The sequence below is a fragment of the Malaclemys terrapin genome, chromosome 7 (genome assembly GCF_027887155.1).
Source record: "Malaclemys terrapin pileata isolate rMalTer1 chromosome 7, rMalTer1.hap1, whole genome shotgun sequence".
Classification (NCBI taxonomy): domain Eukaryota; kingdom Metazoa; phylum Chordata; order Testudines; family Emydidae; genus Malaclemys; species Malaclemys terrapin.
The window spans coordinates 2,666,918-2,689,784 of NC_071511.1; the positions used below are offsets into that span (position 1 = coordinate 2,666,918).

Consider the following 22,867-nt stretch of genomic DNA (forward strand, 5'->3'; position numbering starts at 1 on the left):
TTGTCATGGTCCCCGCTCTAACATTGCTGAGAATCCGCCCTCCGCCTTATGTGAGCACATGGATTCACAGGCGAGGCCAAGCAGCGGGGATGTGTGACAAGCAACGATCAGCAGATTTACGAACGGCTATGCGAAGACGGATCCCACACCGCACGTGTCCAGGCCCTGCATCCAGCAACCTGTGCATGTCTCTGAGCAACCGGGGGTGGTTAACAGGCCTCCTGCCGAGAAACAGAAGATGGCGCTGGGATGTAAACTCCCCCGTCTCCAGCTAGACTAATGCTAACAAAGAATGTGACGATGTCCTCGCACTGTGCTCACGGCCCTGCTGGAAGCACTGCGTGACACTGCCTGCTTTAGTGAAGCCCGACTTTCCATGGCACGTTGAGTGTGTTTCCGTCTAGGTACCAACGCGCCTCCAGCTCCTTTGTTCATCTACCACTGATTTTAAACTTTGAGGTTCGGGGCATCCTCGGCTCCTAACGGGCATCCAGGCCACACAGCCACAAACAGGCTGTGCTCAGCTCTTTGCAGGCACACGCCCTTGCTTAGCGCGGATGCAGCATTGTTATTGTCTTCACATTAAAACAAGTGCCTTTTCCTTGGACCGATCAGTTCCTAACACCCAAATCCCCTACGATCAAGTCCAGAATGGGGGCGGGGGGCAGGGAGTAGGGCAGGATTTTTTTTTACAATGAGTTTTCCAGAATAACACAAGTCATCTGCAAAGGAAGAAATGCAATCCAAAGTGGCCAGTTCTTTGTTCCCTTTTAATCCCGAAGCACTGAACGAAGACTGAGTGGCTTTGGATCGATCTGACAGATGGCACCTCTCCGAATTCTGCGACTTCAAGAAAAGGTTAACAAATGTTGCAGTGCTCTGCTACTATGCGCCTTTCTAACAGGTGGTTTTTCCACTGCTCTTGTCTCTGAAATGTGAGTAACAGCAAGGTGCTAATAGTGGCAAGGTGTTAAAAATTCCTGCAGGGACTTGCAACAGAACAAACTGCTACCAATGAGTTGATGATTAGGCTAAAATTTCAAATGGGATCCAACCCAGTGTCTAAACCTGCATTGGCAATTTTGAATACAGAGATTTTTTTTATACCTGGAATTTTTTATGCACATTTTTGGTGCAAGTGGAAAGTGCAATGAGATACCTAAGTCCTTTCACATGTGAGGAAATAGAACTCCATGCATCAATTAGTGTTTGCATATGGGCGGGGGGGAGGGAGGAACTGGTTTGCAAAAAATTGCTGGAAATGCACTCAAGCAGCAACATTTAATTCCAGGTTTTTAATAGCCCAAAGTTTGAGGGTGTTAGCAGTGGCTTGACTCTTGCTCACCTCTGAAATGTCCGTGACTAGGAGGCGTCAACTCTGAAGGTGACTTGGCACCTCTGGCCCTCTGTGTTTCCTATAGTGTGGATGTTTGAGCGGCCACCGGCTCTGTGGTGCCAGGAGCCATTCTCAGAGCACCTTCTGCAAGCTTTATTCCATAGCAGGGTACGCAGAGGAGGAAACGCAGGGCCGGATTCTACTCTTGCTCCCACTGGAAATTCAGGAACAAGCCCACAGAAAACAATGGAGTTACATGAATGAAAATCAGAGTGGACAAGAAAGCAGAACTGGACTGCCTGGCTCCTCCTGACTGCATTTGTTCCTCTGCACCTAGGTGTTTCCCTGTATCCCTCTCGTGTTCCCCATGAAAAGCAGCACACTACAGTGACTGGCACCAGTAGAAGACACTCCATGATGGCCAGCATGGGTAAGAGTGTGGCTGAGCAGAAGGGAAAGGGAGTACAGAGACTAGCCCATATCAAGGCCAACCAGAGGTCCGGTCCCTGCTGCAGCGATAAGAACAGCCATATTGGGTCAGACCAAAGGTCCATCTAGCCCAATGTCCTGTCTTCCGACAGTGGCCAGTGCCAGGTGCCCCAGAGGGAATGAACAGAACAGGGAATCATAAAGTGATCCATCCCCTGTCACCCATTCCCAGCTTCTGGCAAACAGAGGCTAGGGACACCATCCCTGCCCATCCTGGCTAATAGCCATTGATGGACCTATCCTCCATGAACTTACCTAGTTCTTTTTTGAATATTGTTATAGTCTTGGCCTTCACCACATCCTCTGGCAAAGAGTTCCACAGGTTGACTGTACATTGTGTGAAGAAATACTTCATTTTCTTTGTTTTAAACCTGCTGCCTATTAATTTCATTTGGTGACCCCTACTTCTTGTGTTATGAGAAGGAGTAAATAACACTTCCTTATTTACTTTCTCCACACCAGTCATGATTTTATAGACCTCTATTATATCCCCCTCTTAGTCGTCTCTTTTCCAAGATGAAAAGTCCCAGTCTTATTAATCTCTCCTCATACGGAAACCGTTCTATACCCCTAATCATGTTTGTTGCCCTTTTCTGAACCTTTTCCAAGTCCAATATATCTTTTTTGAGATGGGGCGACCACATCTGCATGCAGTATTCAAGGTGTGGGTGTACCATGGAGTTATAGAGAGGCAATAGGATACTTTGTCTTATTATCTGTCCCTTTTCTAATGATTCCCAGCCTACCTGCTATGCCTTATAGTCTGTCCCATCAAGCCAGTCTTCCCAGTCCCCTCCTCCTTAGGGCTGTGGGGAGTGTCTGAATGAGCCAGGTGCTAGTGGCAGGCCTAGATTTAAATAGGGCTTTTTTACTTCCCATATAACTGCAGAGTTACTAATCCGGCCCTAGCCACCACTAATTCTTTAACGTATACCCCCATCTAGTGCAAATCCTGTTTTTGAAAACAGGAGGGAAACACACACACACCTGTACTGCATCAAGGGGTTGTTTTGCACATAATGCCACAAGAGGATTTTTTTTTAACTAGACCTTTGATACGGCATCCTCATTAACACAAATGAAATGTTCCTTGCCGGTCAGTCGTCATCTACTAGGCAGGCGGGATATGAAGTGGTTGGTATCCTGCCTTCATCGCTGGCTACAAAATTTAATACAAGAATATTCCATACTGAATATGAAGCCATCAAATGCAAGGGTTGAAAATAGCTTGCAAATGTAATTGAAGCACAGGGTCTTCCACGTCCACCTACCTGTATGGAATGGCAATTGTCTTCGCGTTGAAGAATCAGCTCTGTTTTACATATTCAAATGCAAAGGGAGGACCTTTCAGACTGGTTCATTTGCTGGGTTCTTGGAAAGTGCTCAGTCTCCCAAGCTTTTCTGGCTTGCCATTGTACCTTCCTTTTCTGTATTGCAACTCTTGTTCAGGGACTAAGATGTACAGACTCTGTCAGAAGGGGATTTCTCTTCACTTTGACTGGAAATAAAATAGCATTAGAATGGTTGCGGCTTCTCAAAAGTCTGCGGAAGATGTCTGCTGTCATGTGAAATCTGTGATAGCAAACACAGGCGTCCCGGAGCTACGTTTGCAAAGTATCAGAGCAATAACTAGAGCTAGGCTTGGAAGGATTAGCTTTATATGTCAATTTCATCGCACACACGCAAACCAACACAAATATTTCCGTCGCTAATAATCAAAATGTACTGCTAGGCAAAGTAAGAGAAATGCTGCTTGAGAATTTGATTTGAGGATATTTACTTTGTACACTTTGACATGTGATGTTGATGGTTATAAAGTTTTAACCGTTTGAATCTCAACCTCTCCTGTCATTAAATAACTGTCTGGCTTCCTCCCCCAGCATTTCCTGCAACTGTGAAAATGTAAATTGATAAATACTGAAAAAATGCATAAAACCCCATAATTCTGTGTAACTGGGAAAATTTTAATTGATAATAATCAGAAAAATACTTACACATAAATATTGCTATTATCTGACACAAGTATAAAAAGATGAATTCTGCCAAGCCTAACTCTAGCCAAATGCCTTTGTTTCGCTCCTGATGTTACTCTCTGTATTTGCTCAACAGAGTTTCTAAGTCAATGGGCCAAATTTATCCCTGGTCCTGGCCAGACTTTGGCCCAAGCACTGTGTATACCCTGGGCATTTTCACTCAAATCAGACTGGGCTTCCGTGACACTCCCAGAGGGATTATTTATTTACACATTTCTGGTATGTTTCATTTTGTTTGATGAAGTGTCGGGTCAATCTGGTGGCATCTGAATCCTGTTTCGGATCTGACTCCGAACTTCTCTGAAGTTCTGGTATATTCATGGCTGATTTCCCATGTCAACCCCATTGCAAAGATGCTGTACAAGTTGCCGTGGTTTAAAGCAGCGACCGCAGAGTATCTGAGCTACTGCCGTTCTCTCCCATTCTGCATTAAGAACACTGTTGTCCCACATACCACTGTGTGGCAAGGGATGACAAAAGCTGCCTTCTTCTAGTGACAACTGTAGACCTGAGCTGCCAAACTCAGGTTGGGATCGGGGTCCAAACTTCCCCAAAGTTCAAGAGTGCCACCACTGTGCTTCAGTTCAGGGCTCTTGTCATATATTAGATGTCCATTTGCCTTCATTTCAGCCACATATTCTCTGTGATGCACTGGCAGTAAATAGCTAAATGACTGCAGAGTTGCCTCAGAGCAGCTCTGCAGATGATCTTATTACTGAGCGAGTACATCAAGTGAATAACAACCAACCAAAGTTAACATGTTTTGTTGCAAGCAACAACCCTTACATCATAGGCCATAACGTGCTGAATATCACATGAGCAGCTTCACATTTTGATTAATTCCCTAAAGTGTATTGCACTATTTTAAGCCCCTATAGCTTTGTACCAATACATTAAAAGTAAGAGAGGAATGTATGATCTTAAGAAAGTTTATGCATTTCTTATTCAATAATCTTATCTAGCAGAATGGTAGCTCTCCAGGCTTATCATATCCAGGCTATAACAAAGCTTTGGTTTCTGAGAAGCACACTAGTACTAAAAGATGTAATTTTTCTGCGCTACAATACATTACAAACAGAATATTGTTAGGCACAACATGGAGCCAATGTTTTGAAATGTATCCAGATAAATGTAATGTAACACACCAGACAAATATTGCTGCTAGTTTAATTTCAGTTTAGGCCCAGGGCCAATTTTAAAAGATTCACTCCCAAGTACATCATTCAAAAATCTGAGCCATTATGCAAAAGCTTGTGTTGAATCCAGTCTGTCAGTCGTCTTAGGTGAAATTCAACCCCGCCGATATCCAACAGTACAATAAAGTGTTTCATGGATGAAGCCATTGTTTGTAGAATGTCATCTAAGCTGGTTAGCTGCAGGTCCAATGTCACAGAGCACTGGCGAATTAGTCCCTTTTTTGGTTTTCTTATGCTCCAGGATTTGTTCCAGATTGTCTCACCTGAAAAATAGTAACCATTAAAAGCTCCACTAGACATTAAGCTAAATGCCATAACATATTTGATCTGTATTAGTAAGATAAAATGAGTTTGTTTATTGTTAATTGGCTAGATGCTGATTAGCACTGTGCAAAGGGAACCAGTGATTATGATAGAGAAAATGAAATATTCAGGGTTAAAGCCAGCTAGCGCATATTCCAGTTCATATGGCAGCAGCTAGTATTTGGAGAGGAGAACCATAACTGTACAGTGGTTATAGCAAGTCATTTCAATATTCCATTTAGATGGAATCTATTTATATTATACAGATCAAGCCCATGTGCCAATCGTGATAACACCTTTTCAGACATGGATCTCAAAGAACTTTGCAAAGGAGATTAGTGGCATTATGTTTATTTTACAGAAGGGAAACTAAGCCACAGAGTGAGGAAAGGCTAGATTCGGAAGGGAATTCAGGCATGGCCCTTGCTGAGTGTCACCACACCTTACTTTTAGGTAGATACAAAATCAGAGCAATTCATGAAGCCTGGATTAGCTGTCTCGACTCTCTAGACGATGAATGGGGAGAGAGAGGTGCCTCAGAATGGGAGTCACAAAAGCCAGCATGCTAGGCGGCTCCCCGTCTGGGCTTGCCTATGGGAGATGCCAAGGCAAGGGAGTTGGGGCCTAAATCGGGGCAGGGGGGATTATTTCTCAGAAGCAACGGATCTGTCTCCTGGGTGAATGCTCTAACCACCCAGCTACAGTGTCAGTCCCATGCTTGCTCTCTCTCTGGCCCAGTGGGCCGTGAATTATTTATTCACGGTGCAAGAGCTTCACCAGGAGAGGCTGGGTGACCCCCACATCAGACTAGGCCACGGGCCTTGTGAGTGGTGGCAGACTCCCGTTCAAATCCCTTCTCCCCTTCAGGGGGCTTTGAACCAGGGGTCTTCCGCATTCCTGCTGAGTACACGAACCACGGAGCTAAAAGCGCTGTTTATGAGGGATGTTCTCCTTCTTCCCAAAGCCCAGCTGTTTGGTGTGAGCTCATCCACAGAGCCCAACCTGGTAAGAGAGCTCAGAGCACCTGAGGGGGGATTTTGTGCCTTGCAGTGGGGCCTGATGCTGAGATTTGGCATCTTTTGTGAATCTAGCCCCAACTGATTTGGCCAAGAGTAGGCCACGGGCAGCGCTTGGCCTAGAACCCCTCTTTCCTGTCAGCCCTCTACCCTAGCCATTGGGCCATCCAGCCTCCTGGAGAGCTTCCTGTAAATGCACTTTACAATCATAGTCCCTTCTGTGCCATTAGAAGTCTTGATTCTGCATGCTGCGGCATTCATGGGACGTCATAGTGAAGTCAGTGGGGCTCCATGCGGGTGCAAGGATCTGGCAGGGCGGGGTTGAGAGCAGCGAGCAGGGGACATGGTCTTGGTGGGGGAAGAGGCAGCGTGGGGGCAGGGCCTTGGGGGAAGGGGCGGTGCAGGAGCAGGGCCTTGGGGGAAGAGGCAGCGTGCGGGCGGGGCTTTGGGGGAAGAGGTGGTGCGGGGGAGGGGTCTTGGGGGAAGAGGTGGTGCGAGGGAGGGGTCTCGGGGGAAGGGGCAGTGCAAGGATGGGGTCTCAGGGGGAAGTGGTGACATGGGAGGTGGGGGCCACACTTTGGGCACCAGTGGCCCTCCTGCTTTTAGAAAGCTTTCACTGCTCCTGCCCTATGGATCCATACCCCAGCCTTGGGCCAGCCCTGAAGCAGAGAATTTCACCCTCAAAAGAAAGATCAAAGGCAGTTTACCATTGAGTTCTTTGCAGGAAAAGTCCCTTTCATCACCCCCTTACTGTGCTATATGTAGCATGACTCAAAGGGACATTGTGTGTCCTCGATCTGCAATCATGAGAGAAGCTGCATGTGCACAGTGAGGACACAATACCTCCCATCCTGATACACACTAGTGGCCCTGGGTACCGAAGTGTTCCGGTGACTGTCGAGGGACAAATGGGAAGGACAAATTGTACAATGTGTCCAACATCGCTCCCTTTTCACATATCTACTCCCCTGAACGGCTATTTCTACCTTGCCGTCGCCACAGCTTGGCTATTGAAACTCACATACGGGAGCACGTCAGCTACAAGATCATATTCAGATTGCTGCTTTGAATCTCTCTCTCATGTTATGCCCACAACAGTACAGTAACAGCACTTGGCTAGTAGTTGAGCACTAGGTGTGCTGTTTTGCTTGGTGTCGTACCACCTGCCCACATCATTGTTTGGTTGTCTCTTCTCCCTGAAACATGTGTTTCCCGTTTCGTGGCATCTTGAGTGCTAACGTCTCCATTGTATGGCAGCCTGTAAGTTACTTGTGAATCTGCTTTAAACAGGGCCTCCCTGCTTAGTAAGTGTATCTTGTAACTCACACCCTGGATGAGTTTGCAGGAATCAGAGCCCAGCTCCATTCAGGGTGACCAGATGTCCCGATTTTATAGGGACAGTCCTGATTTTTTGGGTCTTTTTCTTATATAGGTTCCTATTACTCCCCACCCCCATCCTGATTTTTTACATTTGCTGTCTGGTCACCCTAGCTCCATTTCAGATCTGAAAGCCCTTGACTCCTCTTTTCATCAGTCTTCTCTGAAACGTCACTATTGCCCTACACCTCTCCTTCTGTTCTCTTCGAGATCCCGGGACGCTCTGCTCCCTAAGTTGTGCCCTCCCCCCCTCCTCCACTGATTAATCAAGCACAAAACCAGATCAACATATCTGGCTGTTGCTATTTGGGATTCAAGTTTTTGTGTGAACAGAACATCTGACACTTCTGAGTTTGCACTATTAACACTAAAAAAAGTAATACTTTATTCAGCCTCTCTGGCTGATGCTTCTACTGCAGCTATAACCACAGGACCTAGGTGCTGATCTGTGGCGCTCAAGGTACCCTACAAAGCTGAGTAAATTTTGCTAACCCCAGGGAAAGGGAAGCCCAGAGTTCGCTTTGACATTCATCCCTGTGCAGAGACAGCACGAGGTCAGTGCACCTCTTAAATCCTCAAATGAGGACTGATGGGGTACGTAGGCTTTCAGGTGCCGCCCTGCACTGGGGTGAATTTCACTCAGCCTGCCCTCCCCCGAGTCTTCATTTTCACTGGGCTGCAAAGGAAAAAATGACTCTGACACACCCAGACTAGAACAAGAATCAACATTCATTTTGCAGTAGGCACATTATACATTAACACATCACACTTATGGGGAAACCTTTTCCCTTATGCATTACATGGTTCATTAGTAGCCACTGTAATTGCATTGCTCTTATAGCTACATCTTCCATGTGAGAGATATTTTAAGAGACGTTAGACAAAGTTTTTACACTTCAGATGACACTCTCACAGACCAGGTTGTGTTTGTTCAGGAAGCTTCTGGTGATATTAACTTTTCCTTGCATTCCGTTGAAATGAAAAAGGATTACTTTATATTTACTTGTTTCTTATTGCAGGAAAACTAATTTTGGGGGAAGAATAGACCCTGTAATATGACACGTTCTTCTCTTCAACCTTTCCAGCTAGTCAAAATAACGTCAAATACACCCTGGGAACATTCTCGTCTATTGACGGATTCTTATGATGTTGTTTCTCAAGGTGACCTTCATGAAACCTATCTCCTTTGGAGCTTAAGGTTCACTCTCTTAGGTCATAATGGTTTCCCGGGGACACTGAGTTCCTGATTTCTAATTGATGGTGCTTAGAGGCTGTTGAGTGTGTGATATAATTAATGGCACTTAAGGCTGGAGTGTGTAGAAATCTATAGCTGATTAGTAAAATGGGTGTTTGCGTAGTGATTACAGTATGTGCAGACACTGCCTGAGTGCAGTCACGGTCAGATCTCACCGATGCAGCGTGGTTAGTGCCACAGGGCTAAGATGTAGCCCAGCATAAGCTCTCAGCCAGCCTGCCTGAGGGAGCCAGGCGGGGGGCCATGGCTTGCCCTTGCCCTTTCCCACTCCAGGGGAGTCTCCTGCTGCTATTGCGGGGATCTGAATTCTGCCCAATGTGGAAGGCTGCAGTGGGGCGGGCCAGGGGATCAAATCCACTTGAAGGCAGATCCAGTGGCCAAGCACCTAGTGGAACTGGCTGGGGTGGGGGCTGCCGAGATGCACCACACCCGTGGTCTGGTTGGGGATGGTTCTCACGGCTGCAGCTTTTCTGCCTGCATGGAGCTGGGAGAGTTGGGCTTTATGTGGCTAGAGTGAATTTCACCCTGTGTGATCAAGCTGAAGGAGCTGCCCCCTACTCCAGAGACTCCAGGGAGCTGAGTGACAACCGAAAGGGAGGCTGGGGGAGAAGGAAGCATTAACAATAGACTGCCTTAATGCCAAGCAAAGACGAGGCTTCCTGTGCTACCAGGGTCAGAGTCTCCTCAGCAGTTACTCGGCATAGCTCGGATGTAGTGATGCCCATTGCTACAAGGCAGCCACCTCCTGAGCACCCCCTTGTGGCCAGAGGAGCACGCACCCTGCCTCAGTTTCTCCACGTTGCGGCTCCATACATCTGTAACTGCACCGGGGGGGCTCTCTTGCGGCCAGTAATGCCACTCCTTTGGGGCTGGGTTTATAAACAAACAACTCAAAGAGTTCTCCATGCCCCCTGTCAGCCCCACGCATTCATCCCTGGCATCTTCTGTCAGGCTGGAGGCTCCTCCTCACAATTAGCCTGCTACTCAGTGCGCAGCCCCTTCTCGCTGGAGTCCTCCCCCGCTCTCCCAGCAGGAACTCCCCAGCCCTCAATCCCTTTCTTCCCCGGAGGGACAGTCTATTCTCTGGCTTTGGGAGGCCAGCAGGGAAACCCCTCCCACTCCCCAGCTCTCAGCTTTCTTTAGCCCTCTGGCTTCCGGGTCCAAACCCATCCCCCCCAGGGTCAGAGATCTCCTGTTTTCTTCAACCTCTGCCACAGTTTCCTCTTCCCCTCTGGCTCGTTAGACAGACCAGCTGTCCTCCATCAGGCTTCATCAAGAGGCTATTAAGGAGGCACAGGTGGGCTGGACCGGTTCGCTCTTAAAGGGCCCATCCCACCCTGTGACACCCAGCTGAGAACCTGGTCTGCAGGAGGTGGCGACAGCAGGATCTGAACTACACCAGTGCCCTCAGGGAGTGACAGCTCAAGCTGGAGGTGTCCTAGAGATGATGGCGCGTCCCGAGCAGCTGGGAGTACAATGAAGTGGGGAGAAAGACGTGAAAGAAGCGGGACACACGGATAACAGTGACTGACTAGGAATTGAACTCCCCTGTTAGTCTCATCTAAGGTATCTTCTCATCTTCTCTAATTAAATATCTTCTTATCATCCCTGATAGAACACCACACAGTTGGAAATGTTAAAAGTATTTATTTCTTCAAGCAACCCCCAGGATATTTCTGTTCGCCAGGGGTCTAATGTTCAAGCATACGGCTCTGTCAGGAGCGTCAGGGGTGGAACAGCACTTCGCAGATGTAGCAGGGAGAGAATTAAGAGCTTCCTATTATATTCCAATGATATTTCTCTTGCTTTCTTATAGAAAAGGAAGCCATCAGCAGTTATTTTAGTCCTCCTTGACCTAAAGACATCTGCAAGTGCTGACACTGGAATGCATTAATGAGAGGAAAGAGAAATCACTATTGAGTCTTTTTAAAGTATTAACTGCAATGTGATATCTCATTTTGCCAACCTATTGTACCCTTAAGTAAGAATTACAATTAACCAGTTAACACGAGCCCATTGGGTCAGGAGGGTAGGGCCCAGAATTGTGTGTAGGTGTGTGTCTAGGAGGGGACAGGCAATTGCCAGGAGGCAGGTTCTAGGCAGCATGCAAGAAGTGCTGCAAAGGAAATGTGAGTAGTTTCAGGTGTGGTGACAACTGCAGGGCAGAAAGATAACACCGTCCCAATGACTGTATAGCCAATCAAATACAGCTAGGTGGTTCCTTTATGCCTAACACAGCGCTGCCATTACAGCTGGTGCAATGGCAAAAGGCCGAGTTAAGTCCGAGGGTAGCTAGGGGAAGCTCTGAGCCCTTAAAGCCCAACCTGCCCAGGCCAAAGGGATATTTTTTAAAGGAAAGGAGCAAAGGCAAATACGGTGGCCTAATTCCTACCCCTGCTCCTGGGGCTGTGTTGCATGGGGAAAGCAGAGCAGAATGGCTCCGCGTAGGCTGGCAGGTGGAAGAGGAGCTTCCCTTTCTGAGGTCCACCCTGCAATATATACATGAGCCACTCAAGTGAAAATCGAGTGTCGCTTGGACTTTGACTGAAGAGGGTACTTGCCGAGTTTAAAATGTAACAGTGACGCTGCAGTAAAGAGTTATCCAAAAGCTCTGAAAATGTGGTGGAAACCCTGAAGAAGGGGGTGAATTAGGTAGATAGTTTCCATATTTTCAATGATTCAAAACTATTACGTAGGCACCGGGTCAAATATAATATTTGAACCTTGGAAGCCCTGACTATGCAATATGCTTAACCAGGTGCCTAGCTTTTAGCACCTGAACAGTCCCTTTGACATCAACCAAGCGCATTAGCTCAGAGTGGCCAAAATGAGCAAACTTGATGAACTGACATTTCTCAGAGCCGGGCACTTAATCAGAACAACAGGGAAGGAGGCCTACACCACCACTGCTCATTGCCTCCAGAATTTCTACATTCAGCGTTTTTTGACTATCCCATGGGCCATGTTCAAATCTCAGTCAAAATTGGGTCCAGGCGCACTTCGATTTGCCAGGAGAACTCCTAAGACTCTGCTGAGGTGAAAAACAAAAATAGCACTGAAGGAAAATTTCTGTGACCTTGTTAATTTGCCAGGAGTTTTCAATCTTCCTACTGCTGAAAGCAGGGTCCAGGGAGTGGGCAACGGAGGAAAAGCTCTAAGGATGTGCACTTTACATTAAGTTCAGAGCATTTTAGCATCAGAATTAAAAACACTCTGAGGGAGAAGAGTTTCACAGTGACGCCTTGGTGTTTGGAATTACAGAAGCTCCCCGACTTATGCAAGCGTTCCATTCTGGAACGCCTTGTGTAAGTCAAGTTTTGCGTAAGTCAGGAACGTATCTCTGACAATTACACCCAAAAAAAAGGCACTTACGGAACTTTTTCCGTAAGACCGGATTTCCGTAGGTCGGGTTTATGCAACCCGGGGAGCGTCTGTATAGGCTAAAAAGCACAGCCTGAACTGGGCAAAACCCTCTTGCGATGAGGATACCATTAATGAATAATTTAATGGCGTCAGACCTAGGAAAAGAACCGACTCTAATACCTGAATGGGCTGACCTAGGTTGCTGATTCAGCTCCCTTGCAGAAACTCATTTACTTTAAGAGAGCTCTGCACATGGGTCGAAGGGCAGCCGAGTGGATCTGCTTGCAGTGCTGGGCTCTGACTATCTATCTAGCTTAGGGTTTTACATTTCTGCACCTTTCTGTAGGATATAATGATACTAGGGAACAGGATGACCACTGCCTCCTTATGCACCTATTTATAATGTATAGGAGTAAGAGCTGTGTGATTACGGGGAACGTCAGTTTGAGTGACACATGCTGGAGGTCTCATGTTGCCAGTATTAAAACGTCCTGGACTGTTAATGCTGATTTTCAATGAGTGTTGGAGTACTGGGGCAGCTCCAGAAGACTGGAAGAAAGCTAATATTATGCACATTTCAAAAAGAGTAAATGGGATGACACAGATCATCTCACATCGGGTAATCAGACATCAGTCTGACATTGATCCCAGGCAAGATAATACAGCAGCTGATATGGGACTTGATTAATAAAGAATTAAAGGAAGGTAATGTAATTAATGCAAGTCAACATGGGTTTATGGAGAATAGACCCTGTCAAACTAACTTGATACATTTTTTTAGGAGATTACAAGTTAGGTTGATAAAAGTAAGAGTGTTGATGCACTTCTGTAAGACACTTCACTTGATACCACATGACATTTTGATTAAAAAACTAGAATGGTATACAATTAATATGGTACACATTAAATGGATTAAAAACTCGCTAACTGATAGGTCTCAAAACCAATCTTACAAGAGGAGACTTAAGGAGCTTGGCTTGTTTAGCCTAACAAATCAGAGAGATAAACACCAGGGAGGGAGAGGAGTTATTTAAGTTAAGGGTCAATATTGGCACAAGAACAAATGGATAGAAACTGGCCATCTGTATGTTTAGGCTTGAAATTAGACAAAGGTTTCTAACCATTAGAGGAATGAGGTTTTGGAACAGCCTTCAAAGCGGTGTACTAGGGGCAAAAACCCTAATTTGTTTCAAGATTGATCTTAATAAATTTATGGAGGGGTATGATGAGATAGCCTACAATGGCTTATGGCCCCTCCATGACTACTATTACCAAGGGTACATCTATACTTACCTCCGGGTCCGGCGGTAAGCAATCGATCTTCTGGGATCGATTTATCGCATCTTGTCTAGATGCGATAAATCGATCCCGGATCAATCCCGGAAGTGCTCGCCGTCGACGCCAGTACTCCTGCTCGGCGAGAGGAGTACGCGGAGTCGACGGGGGAGCCTGCCTGCCGCGTGTGGACCCGCGGTAAGTTCTAACTAAGATAGTTCGACTTCAGCTACGTGAATAACGTAGCTGAAGTTGCGTATCTTAGTTCGAAGTGGGGGGTTAGTGTGGACCAGCCCCAAGTATCTCCAGTGGCCAGAGATGAGACACTAGATGGAGAGGCTCTGAGTTACAACAGGTTTCTGCCTGTTGCGTCTTGCCCGCATGCTCAGGGTCTAATTGATCACCATATTTGGGGTTGAGAAAGCATTTTGCCCCGGATCAGACTGGCAGAGACCCTGGGGGTTTTGTGCCTTCTTCTGCAGCATGGGGCATGGTTCTCTTGCTGGTTTGAATTAGAGTAAATGGTGGATTCTCTATAACTTTAAGTCTTCAAATCCAGATTTGAGGACTTCAGTAGCTCACCCAGAGGTTAGGTGCCTACTACAGAAGTAGGTGGGTGAGGTTCTGTGGCCTGCGATGTGCAGGAGGTCAGAGTACGTGCTCATGATGGCCCCCTCTGAACTTAAAGTCTAGGAGTCTAGGGAGAAATCATCATTGAGCGGGTGTATTTCCAGTGGGGTCCCACAGGGATGGGTTCATGGGCCTACACTATTTCACATTTTTATCAATGACCTGGAAGAAAACATAAAATAATCACCGGTAAAGTTTGCAGATGACACAAAAATTGGGGGAGTGGTAAATAATGAAGAGGACAGGTCACTGATACAGAGCAATCTGGATCGGATGGTAAACTGGGCACAGGCAAACAATGTGTGTTTTAATACGGCTAAATGTAAAATGTATTCGTCTAGGAACAAAAAACGTAGGCCACACTTTCAGGATGGGGACTCTATCCTGGGAAGCAGCGACTCTGGAAAAGATTTGGGAGTCATGGTGGATAATCAGCTGAACATGAGCTCCCAAAGTGACTCTGTTACCAAAAGAGTGAACGTAATCCTGGGATGCATAAACAGGGGGGAATCTCGGCGAGGAGTAGAGCGCTTGTTTTACCTCTCTATCTGGCACTGGTTCAACCACTGTTGGGATCCTGTGTCCAATTCAAGAAGGATGTTGATAAATTGGAGAGGATTCAGAGAAGAGCCACAAGAATTAAAGGATTAGAAAACCCGCCTTATAGTGACCGACTCAAGGAGCTCAATCTATGTAGTTTAACAAAGAGAAAGTTAAAGGGTGACTTGATCATAGTTATAGGTATCTACATGGGGAATAAATATTTATTAATGGACTCTTCAGTCTAACAGAGAAAGGTCTGACATGATCCAATGGCTCAAAGTTGAAGCTAGAAAATTTAGATTGGATATAAGGTGTACGTTTTTAATGGTGAGATGAATTAATCTTTTATGCATCCGAAGAAGTGGGCTGTAGTCCACGAAAGCTTATGCTCTAATAAATTTGTTAGTCTCTAAGGTGCCACGAGTACTCCTGTTCTTTTTGCGGATACAGACTAACACGGCTGCTACTCTGAAACCTTCCCAAGGGTTGTGGTGGATTCTCCATCACTGACCATTTTAAAATCAATATTGGATGTTTTTTCTAAAAGCGCTGCTCTAGGAATTATTTTGGGGAACTTCTCTGGCTTGTCTTATACAGGAGGTCTGACTAGATGATCACAATGATCCCTTCTGGCCTTGAAATCTATGGATCTACTAATCTGACTGGTACACAAAGGAATCTTAGTTAGGCACCCGACTTTCATTGAATTTCAATAGTATTTGGGCACCAAATTCACAGAGACTCCTTTGAAAATTGCAGTGAGTCTTTCATTTATAACTAGACCAGAAGAAGCCCTACAAAATATACAGCAGGGAAAGAGCCTGCATTGGAAAAGAAATGGGTCCAAGCAGTCTTTTCAATTTCCATTTTTATAAAGTACAGCAAAGTCCAGTCTGCATGAATGCTGCAGTAAGTTAATTACTTATCTAAACAGAACCTCTTGTTATTGCATAATTGTGCTTGAATGTGCATCGTCTAAGAATACCTCCCTTCTGCCTACGTTGGACATTTTCTAATTGCATCTTCCTCTTGTGAATAAATGAGAGGTGAGCCAGGAAAAGTTCACGGCAAAAAGGATCTGAGGAATCGAAAACAAGTGACATAGTGCCTAAGAACCTGACAATCAAAACTCATTATGGCCACGCATATTAGCTGAGCAACCTGTGGAGTTTAAGCCAAAGATTTCCCAAGCTGTGCTGCAAATAGCAAGTCGCAGCCACAAGGCAGGAAGATTTATAGGCTTCCTGCTCCCTAGGAGACAAAATACGAAACAGTCAGAAACAACAGAGAAATGAGTGTGCTGGACGATGCTAACGACTGCCGGGGAAGAGAAGAGGAAACTTGTGGCACTATCACAGAGCTATACATCCTCGCAGAACTCGGATGAGTTCCAGGGGGTCAATTCATTTCTATTGGAAGGATCCCACGTCTGGGACTCCAGGTATCAGATGAAAATATCTCAATTTCTACAGCACCAAACATTAGCACTTGCCAAGCTGTTTTTATTCCCCCCCCCCCTTCAAACGGTTTCTTTTTTTAGGGCCAATGGAAAATTTATCACAACGTGCAGCTTCCCAGCAGGTTTATTTTGAGCGTGAAACTGAACTGCTGAGTTAAGACTTACAAACATAAAGTAGCACTTGTAGTAGGGTTAGCACTGGGCCTTGCATATAGTATACATATATTTGCATAAAATGCACAGAGTGGTCTCTCTCTAAAACGTGAACATTTATCAAGTTACCCCACATCTACGGAGACTATTTCCTATTGTGAATATAAGGAAAGCTGGGGCCTGCCAGACACCACTGGGTGGAAGCTGTTAGCAAATTGTGCCTGTTTCAGTGAGCTGGGTCTTGCTTCCTGGGCAGGGCTTGCTGAGTGGGGGAGAGATAGCTCAGTGGTTTGAGCATTGGCCTGCTAAACCCAGGGTTGTGAGTTCAGTCCTTAAGGGGACCACTTAGGGATCAGGGGCAAAATCAGTATTTGGTCCTGCTAGTGAAGGCAGGGGGCTGGACTCGATGACCTTTCAGGGTCCCTTCCAGCTCTAGGAGATAGGTGTATATCTCCATCTCCATATATATATATATATATATATATATACACACACATAGAGAGAGTATGTCTCCAAGCTGGTGCTGAGGAGCATAGTGGATGTAGCACATTCTTTTGGAATCACAGTGATACGTACATAACAAACCCAAGAAACTGCCTAGTCTCTCCTTTTGTGACTCTTGTGCTCCCTTCCCTCTCTTGCTGCTTTTAGCATTTTTTTGCTCCCCGTAACCTTGATTGTAAACGCCTTACAGGGTCTGCACCTGTCAGGTCTGGCTGCACTGCAATAAAAAACCGGTGACACCAAGTCTCAGAGCCCAGGCCAGTTGACTCGGCTTGCGGGGCTAAACACGTCAATGTAGACATTCAAGCTCAGGCGGGTGTCTCGGCTCTGAGACCCTCCCCCCTCACGAGGCCTCAGAGCCCGCGCTCCAGCCCAAGTCTGAAAGGCTATGCTGCAATTATATCACCCCACAGCCTGAGCCCTGCATCAGCTGAGCCAGGCTCTGTGACCTAGTGCCGGGAGTCTTTTCTCACAATGTAGACGTACCCTATGATGCCCATTCTGGGTGCTGCATAAATCAATCAATCTGTACCGTCTCTTAGGAATCTTTACCTCGGATTTCACTGAAAATATTTCCTCAGGCTTGCTGCTTCGGCTGCCATTTCATCCTCAGACCTCCACTTCACAGGGGTGTCCTCTTCTCCTTTGTCGTGATGCTCCAGCTTAGTAGGAAAACACAAAACAAAGAGCAGAGTTAGTTCATGGTCTCCCAATTCTTCCCCTGTCAGAACTGCCATGGGAGCGGGCATGTGTGGTATGGATGGACTCTGAGCTAGGCTGTGACTAGTATCGACGGACTTGGGGCAAGGAAGAGAGTGGTATGGAGGTAGAGGGTGAGCACGGATGGATTCTGTATGGTGAAGGGGAAGTCCTGCTCGATTCTGAGGGTGGGAGGGACTGGCAATGATGTTAATTTGTGAGGGGAAGAGCAGGTATTAATCAATTCTCTGGAGTGAGGCAGGTCAGGAACGGGATAATTAACAGTGACTGTGAATGTGGGGGTGATTGATGGATTGGGATGACAGTTGAGTGTTTTGGAGGAAGCTGTGTTGGCGGCAACCGCTATGACATTTTATAGGAATTTTATGCTAAATTTCCCTCTGGTTTTTGCTTCGCCATGCGGGCTGGTATGGGCCCAGCCCCAAACCTTCCTGCAGCTAGAGGCCCAGCTGCCAACATGCTACAGAGGACCAATGGTTTATTCATGCACTTTTCAATACAGGTACTTTTTCTCATCCCCACCCACCCCATGCCAAGAGCAGGATACATACACCCCGTCCCAGGCACAAAACCTTGTTTTTGCCTTTAACCACTCTGTATTTCAGTTGCCCATCTGAATGGGGATAATCATACGCATGTGAATTATTTAACCTTTGCATAGGGTTTGGCAGATAGGCATACAATGAAGTGCTGTGTACTGCACAGTAAGTGCTAAGTGCGCGCATTGCTGATGTGGCCGTTTGAAACACTGTCCTGGACTCAGCATTGGAGGAGAGACAGTCAGACTTAGTGGTAAAACCTCATTTCACTGGCTATTCACACATACGTAGCCTCAAAAATAGCTGCCACTGATCATACAAAGAGTATTATTACTGAGGATGGAAGACAAATCAAAAACATTCACATTAAATCCTTATTTTGGCTCCAAAGTATTGCAGATTTTTAATGTGTCTAGGTACAGAATGCGGTGCAGAGCATATTCATCGCATCAGTGCTTCCAAAGAAGAACATTACAATATCAACTTTTTTTGTTGTTGTCACAGCCAGTTGCAGAAAATAATGAATTTGCACCTCTTATTCATGAACAAACGTTATTCCTGAAAATGAAGCAGTTAAGAGCAGAGATGAAAACAATGTTACATTTGCCAAGCAAACTGCATTGCCATATATGGCGTGTTTAGCAATAAACTAGGATTATTAGCATATATCCAACCCACAAATACTTTTATTCGTGCTATATTTCTCCTGCTCAGAATTCTTCTGCCAGCTAAAGTCCTAGGCAGTGTTACATTCTGCTACACAGATTTCATATTCTGCTATTACCTTCCATATCAAGGCAGATACAATAGCTGTAGGCAAATTAAACTGTATTACTGTTCCACTAGTAGAGAACTAATTTTCATTTTTTATATGAGCTGTAGGTACGTTATAAATCCATCTCGTAACAATTTCACAGGATTAGAAAGAAAGGTATAAAAACCAGGGGAAGGTACATTGCTTATGTTGTCAACCTAGCTCCTTTCTGCCTCCAGGACTTGCATCAAAGAGAAGCCTGGATGTTAAGTGTCTTTAAACGAATCCCAATAATCATGAGACTGCATCTTCAAATGGTGGCATGTGAAGGTGTCTGGGGTTATTAGGGTAACAGTCTTGGTTTCCTGTGTCTCACAGAGGGTAATTAGCAGTAGCCTAGAAAGAATTTACAAGACACCTGCAATCAGTCTTAAAGCCCCCAAAGCTACTAATGGTGCAAATGTGTCATATGGAGAAGCTCATTTCTTCTTGGTATCTCATTCACACACCTCAGGCTGTCCCCCTCCATGGTCCCTTTTGTCTGATGACACCCCTTCTCCCATTGCCAGAAGTCCTGAGCAGCATCTTCCTCTCTCTGCCCTTGCCCCCTGTTGTGGTCCTGAGCCACTTCTCTCCCGCGATCGCCTCCAGGATCTGAGCAGACTTTCCCCTTGTCAGTGCCCTCTCCCAGACCCTGAGCAGTTGCCCCTTTCTCTCACTCCCCTGAATCCACTGCTACCTAAGCGGGAGAGAGGATCTTAATTCTTCCATTACCACCACTGTCTCCCAGCCACTCAGGGCACTGTCTGCCTCCTGGCTACCCTTCTGCACTCCCTGCTGTCCAGTGAGACACTGAATGAGGTGGGGTTAGGAGAAGGAACTGTGAAAAAAGCCTGCACCAGAAACTTTCGTCTGAGACCTGCCTACCCGTTAGCAGCTGGAGGGGGGACGGGGCAAGGAAGGGAGGAAGGAGCCATGACTCGTGCAGCTGGTGGATGGACACGAGTTGAAAGCAGCCAAACAGTAAACTGGAAATGTGGCAGGGAGGCGTAGGAGCCAAAGAGGAGATCGGAAACCACCAGCAGTTGGGGCACATGTCCTTCCTCATGCCCACTACACACCACGAGTGGAACCCTGGCCCCTGGCATAGCTCCAATGTATTCCGCCACCACCAGAATTACACCTGTCGTGCCCAAGTAATTTGATTAAAAGGCGGAGCGGTGAAATGTGTGGGAGGCACCTCACAAGAGTCCTCTTCTCTCCCCCAAGGAGCTACGAGCTCCTGGCGGGCGTCACGCAGGGCCGGGTCATGAGCCAGCACGCAGGGGTTGGCGAGAGCTGACGAGAGGACGACAACTCCCTTTCGTGGCAACTTGGAGGTTTCGAAATCTGTTTTCGTTCTGCACCGGAATGAAACCAGACCCCTTCAGACATGGTCGTGAAAACAGCCTTTGTCGAAACGTCCATTTGGGGATTGAAACCCGAGTGTGTGTCCTGGTGAGGAGGGCACCAGCATGGGGTGTGGGAGAGTCTGGTTTGGGCCACTGTGCTGCCTGAGTCAGAGGGACCTGGGCTGGAAAAGCTCTGAATCAGGCAGAGCAAGGACTTGAACCTAGATCCCCCACATCCCACAGTGGTGCCCTGGCCACCTGGCTGTAGGGTACACGATGTCGCTGAAGCCAGTACCATGAAATGTTCTGGCTCTGACAAAACAATACATTTTGGCAAAATGAAATGTAGTTGAAAATGTTCGGACCAGCTCTAGCGTTGGGGACAGGCAGGCCAAGGGTTACTGTGACAAGGAGAAGGTTAACATTGAGAGGATCATGTGGTTTCTCAGCACAGGCTGCTGTACGGCACAGCAGAGCTAAGAGTCTGAGCTGGCTAATTTCCCGTAGGCTTTGAGAAGAGGGTGGAGAGACACCAGTGAGGAGAAGGCCGTGGCTTAGTGGGCCAGCTCAGGAAAGGGTTACACAAAGACGGGGGTGGCCCAGAAGGAAGCTCAAAGATGTTTTGCTGAGAAGCAGATGAATGGGGCATTGAGGTGGCATCATGGGTGGATCAGGGAACGCAATGAGAGCGTATAACGAACAGGTTATACGTAGAGAGGGCCATGTCTGTTTCCTTTATCAAATTCTTATTTCTATTGTTTTCTATAAAATACAAACACATAATGAAACAAAATCTATATAAATACACGCCGAAGATGAAAATAGCATATAAGTAACAAAATTCAACCTTCATTACTTGGAAAAGAAAAAACAAAAACCAAACCAACAAACCTGAACCCTTAAGCGGTCATGCAGGGTATCTAGGGTGACCAGATAGCAAGTGTAAAAAATCAGGATGGGGGTAGTTAATAGGTGCATATATAAGAAAAAGCCCCCCAAATCGGGACTGTCCCTATCAAATCGGGACATCTGGTCACCCTAAGGGTATCAAATATTAAAGTGATAAATAAGTGAGAACAAACCTATGAGTGCTGGGGACAACTATATACTAAACTGGAAAAGTATGCAATAGTTTCATGTGTGACCAGACAGCCTCATATTTTTCCCAACATTTCTATTTAGACAGAGTCCTTTTTTCCATTAATGCAGTAGTAGATTGCTCACTAAGCCAGTCTGTGTCTGAGGGAGGAATTGCAGATTTCCATTTTCACAAAATCTCTCTTTTGGCCACTAAAATAGTTACTGCAATCCATTTCTAACACCGACTCATCCAGCACTTCTAAAATACACAAGCTTGGAGAAGGAGCGATAGCGACAAAGTTGTTGAGAGAGCAATACGGTGTTTCAGAACACACGCACTTTTTGATAGCTGTAAAGGATGTGTGAAAGGTTGGCATGTGCCTGTTTGCATCTCCAGCATTCGCTGTGTGCTGCCAATCTAGCATTAAACAATGTTCTGGAGTCCAGTAGTACCTGTTTAATACCTTGTTCTGGAAGAATCACAAGGATAAAGAACTTGAAGTCTCTTTCACATTACACCAGATATCCTCCCAGGTTTCTGTTGTGACAGTAAAGCCATGTTCTTTCCCCCATATTCTCTGAGACTGAGATAGAGAGGGTGATGCAAAGCACTAAGCCACCTATAAGTAATTCCCACAAAGTGACTTTTGTTTCCATATTTCTTAACATGTTTGTCTAGAGGTGAGAATGTTGGAATGGGCCAATTGTCCCCTAACCTGCAGTGAATCCTTGGGCATAGCCATTGAAAGAAGAAACTCTGAGACAGCAGTAGCTGATATTTGTTCTACATGTGTTTGAAGGAGGCCAGTCTATCATCTTGCATTATATTTTTAATTGTTGTTCATCCTTTTTCTATCCAAACTGTCTTAAATGTGGAGCTGGCCTTGATCCTGAGACAGGGTTATCCATAGAGGTATGAGAAGAGAATTAGTAAGATTGGATGCTGTCTCCATCTTAATGCATTGCAGGAGGGCCCATGTAGATGCAAAGATTGGATTTTTCCTTATAGATATAGATAGCCTCTTAAGGTATATAAAAGAAGAGAGGGATATATGGCCTAGCTAAGCTTTTTTTCTACCTCAAACCCAGCTGGTGTGCATATAGAGCTACTGGAGTGGACAACCCCATACCTCCAGTTGCCCAGAATTTTTTAAGGGTCTTGCATGACAAGTGTAGTTGTTTTTTATCCCATATAAATTGCGTAATAAGCCTATTCATTTGAGAAAAGAACAAAGGACAGACCTTGAAAGGCAATAGGCTAATGCTACAAGTCATTCTTGGGCAGATATTCCTTTTGGCTATTTCTATTCTCCCCAATCAAGATAGAGGGAGGAGATACCACCTCTCTACATCCTTAGAATTTTCTTTTACTATACAGTCCATATTTATAGAAACAATTTTGGGAAGAACAGGACAAATCTTTACACCCAAATAAGTTATTTTTGTTGCTT

General features: G+C 45.9%; 2 protein-coding genes across 8 annotated transcripts in view; one reads left to right on the plus strand and one right to left on the minus strand.

The window, feature by feature from the left end:
- The window catches only part of LOC128841320 (uncharacterized), a 176,858-nt gene that overhangs the window by 40,606 nt on the left and 113,385 nt on the right, over positions 1–22,867 (plus strand). The window lies entirely within an intron of this gene.
- Positions 5,012–22,867, minus strand: part of FHIT (fragile histidine triad diadenosine triphosphatase) — a 1,028,576-nt gene continuing 1,010,720 nt past the window's right edge. For all 7 annotated transcript variants that reach the window (XM_054036271.1, XM_054036277.1, XM_054036270.1 and 4 more), the window contains 2 exons: positions 17,485–17,594; positions 5,012–5,317 (listed from right to left, as the gene is read on the minus strand). In XM_054036271.1, coding sequence (XP_053892246.1) covers positions 17,493–17,594 — 102 coding nt within the window. In that variant the 3' untranslated portion in view covers positions 5,012–5,317; positions 17,485–17,492. The remainder of the gene's footprint in view (positions 5,318–17,484; positions 17,595–22,867) is intronic.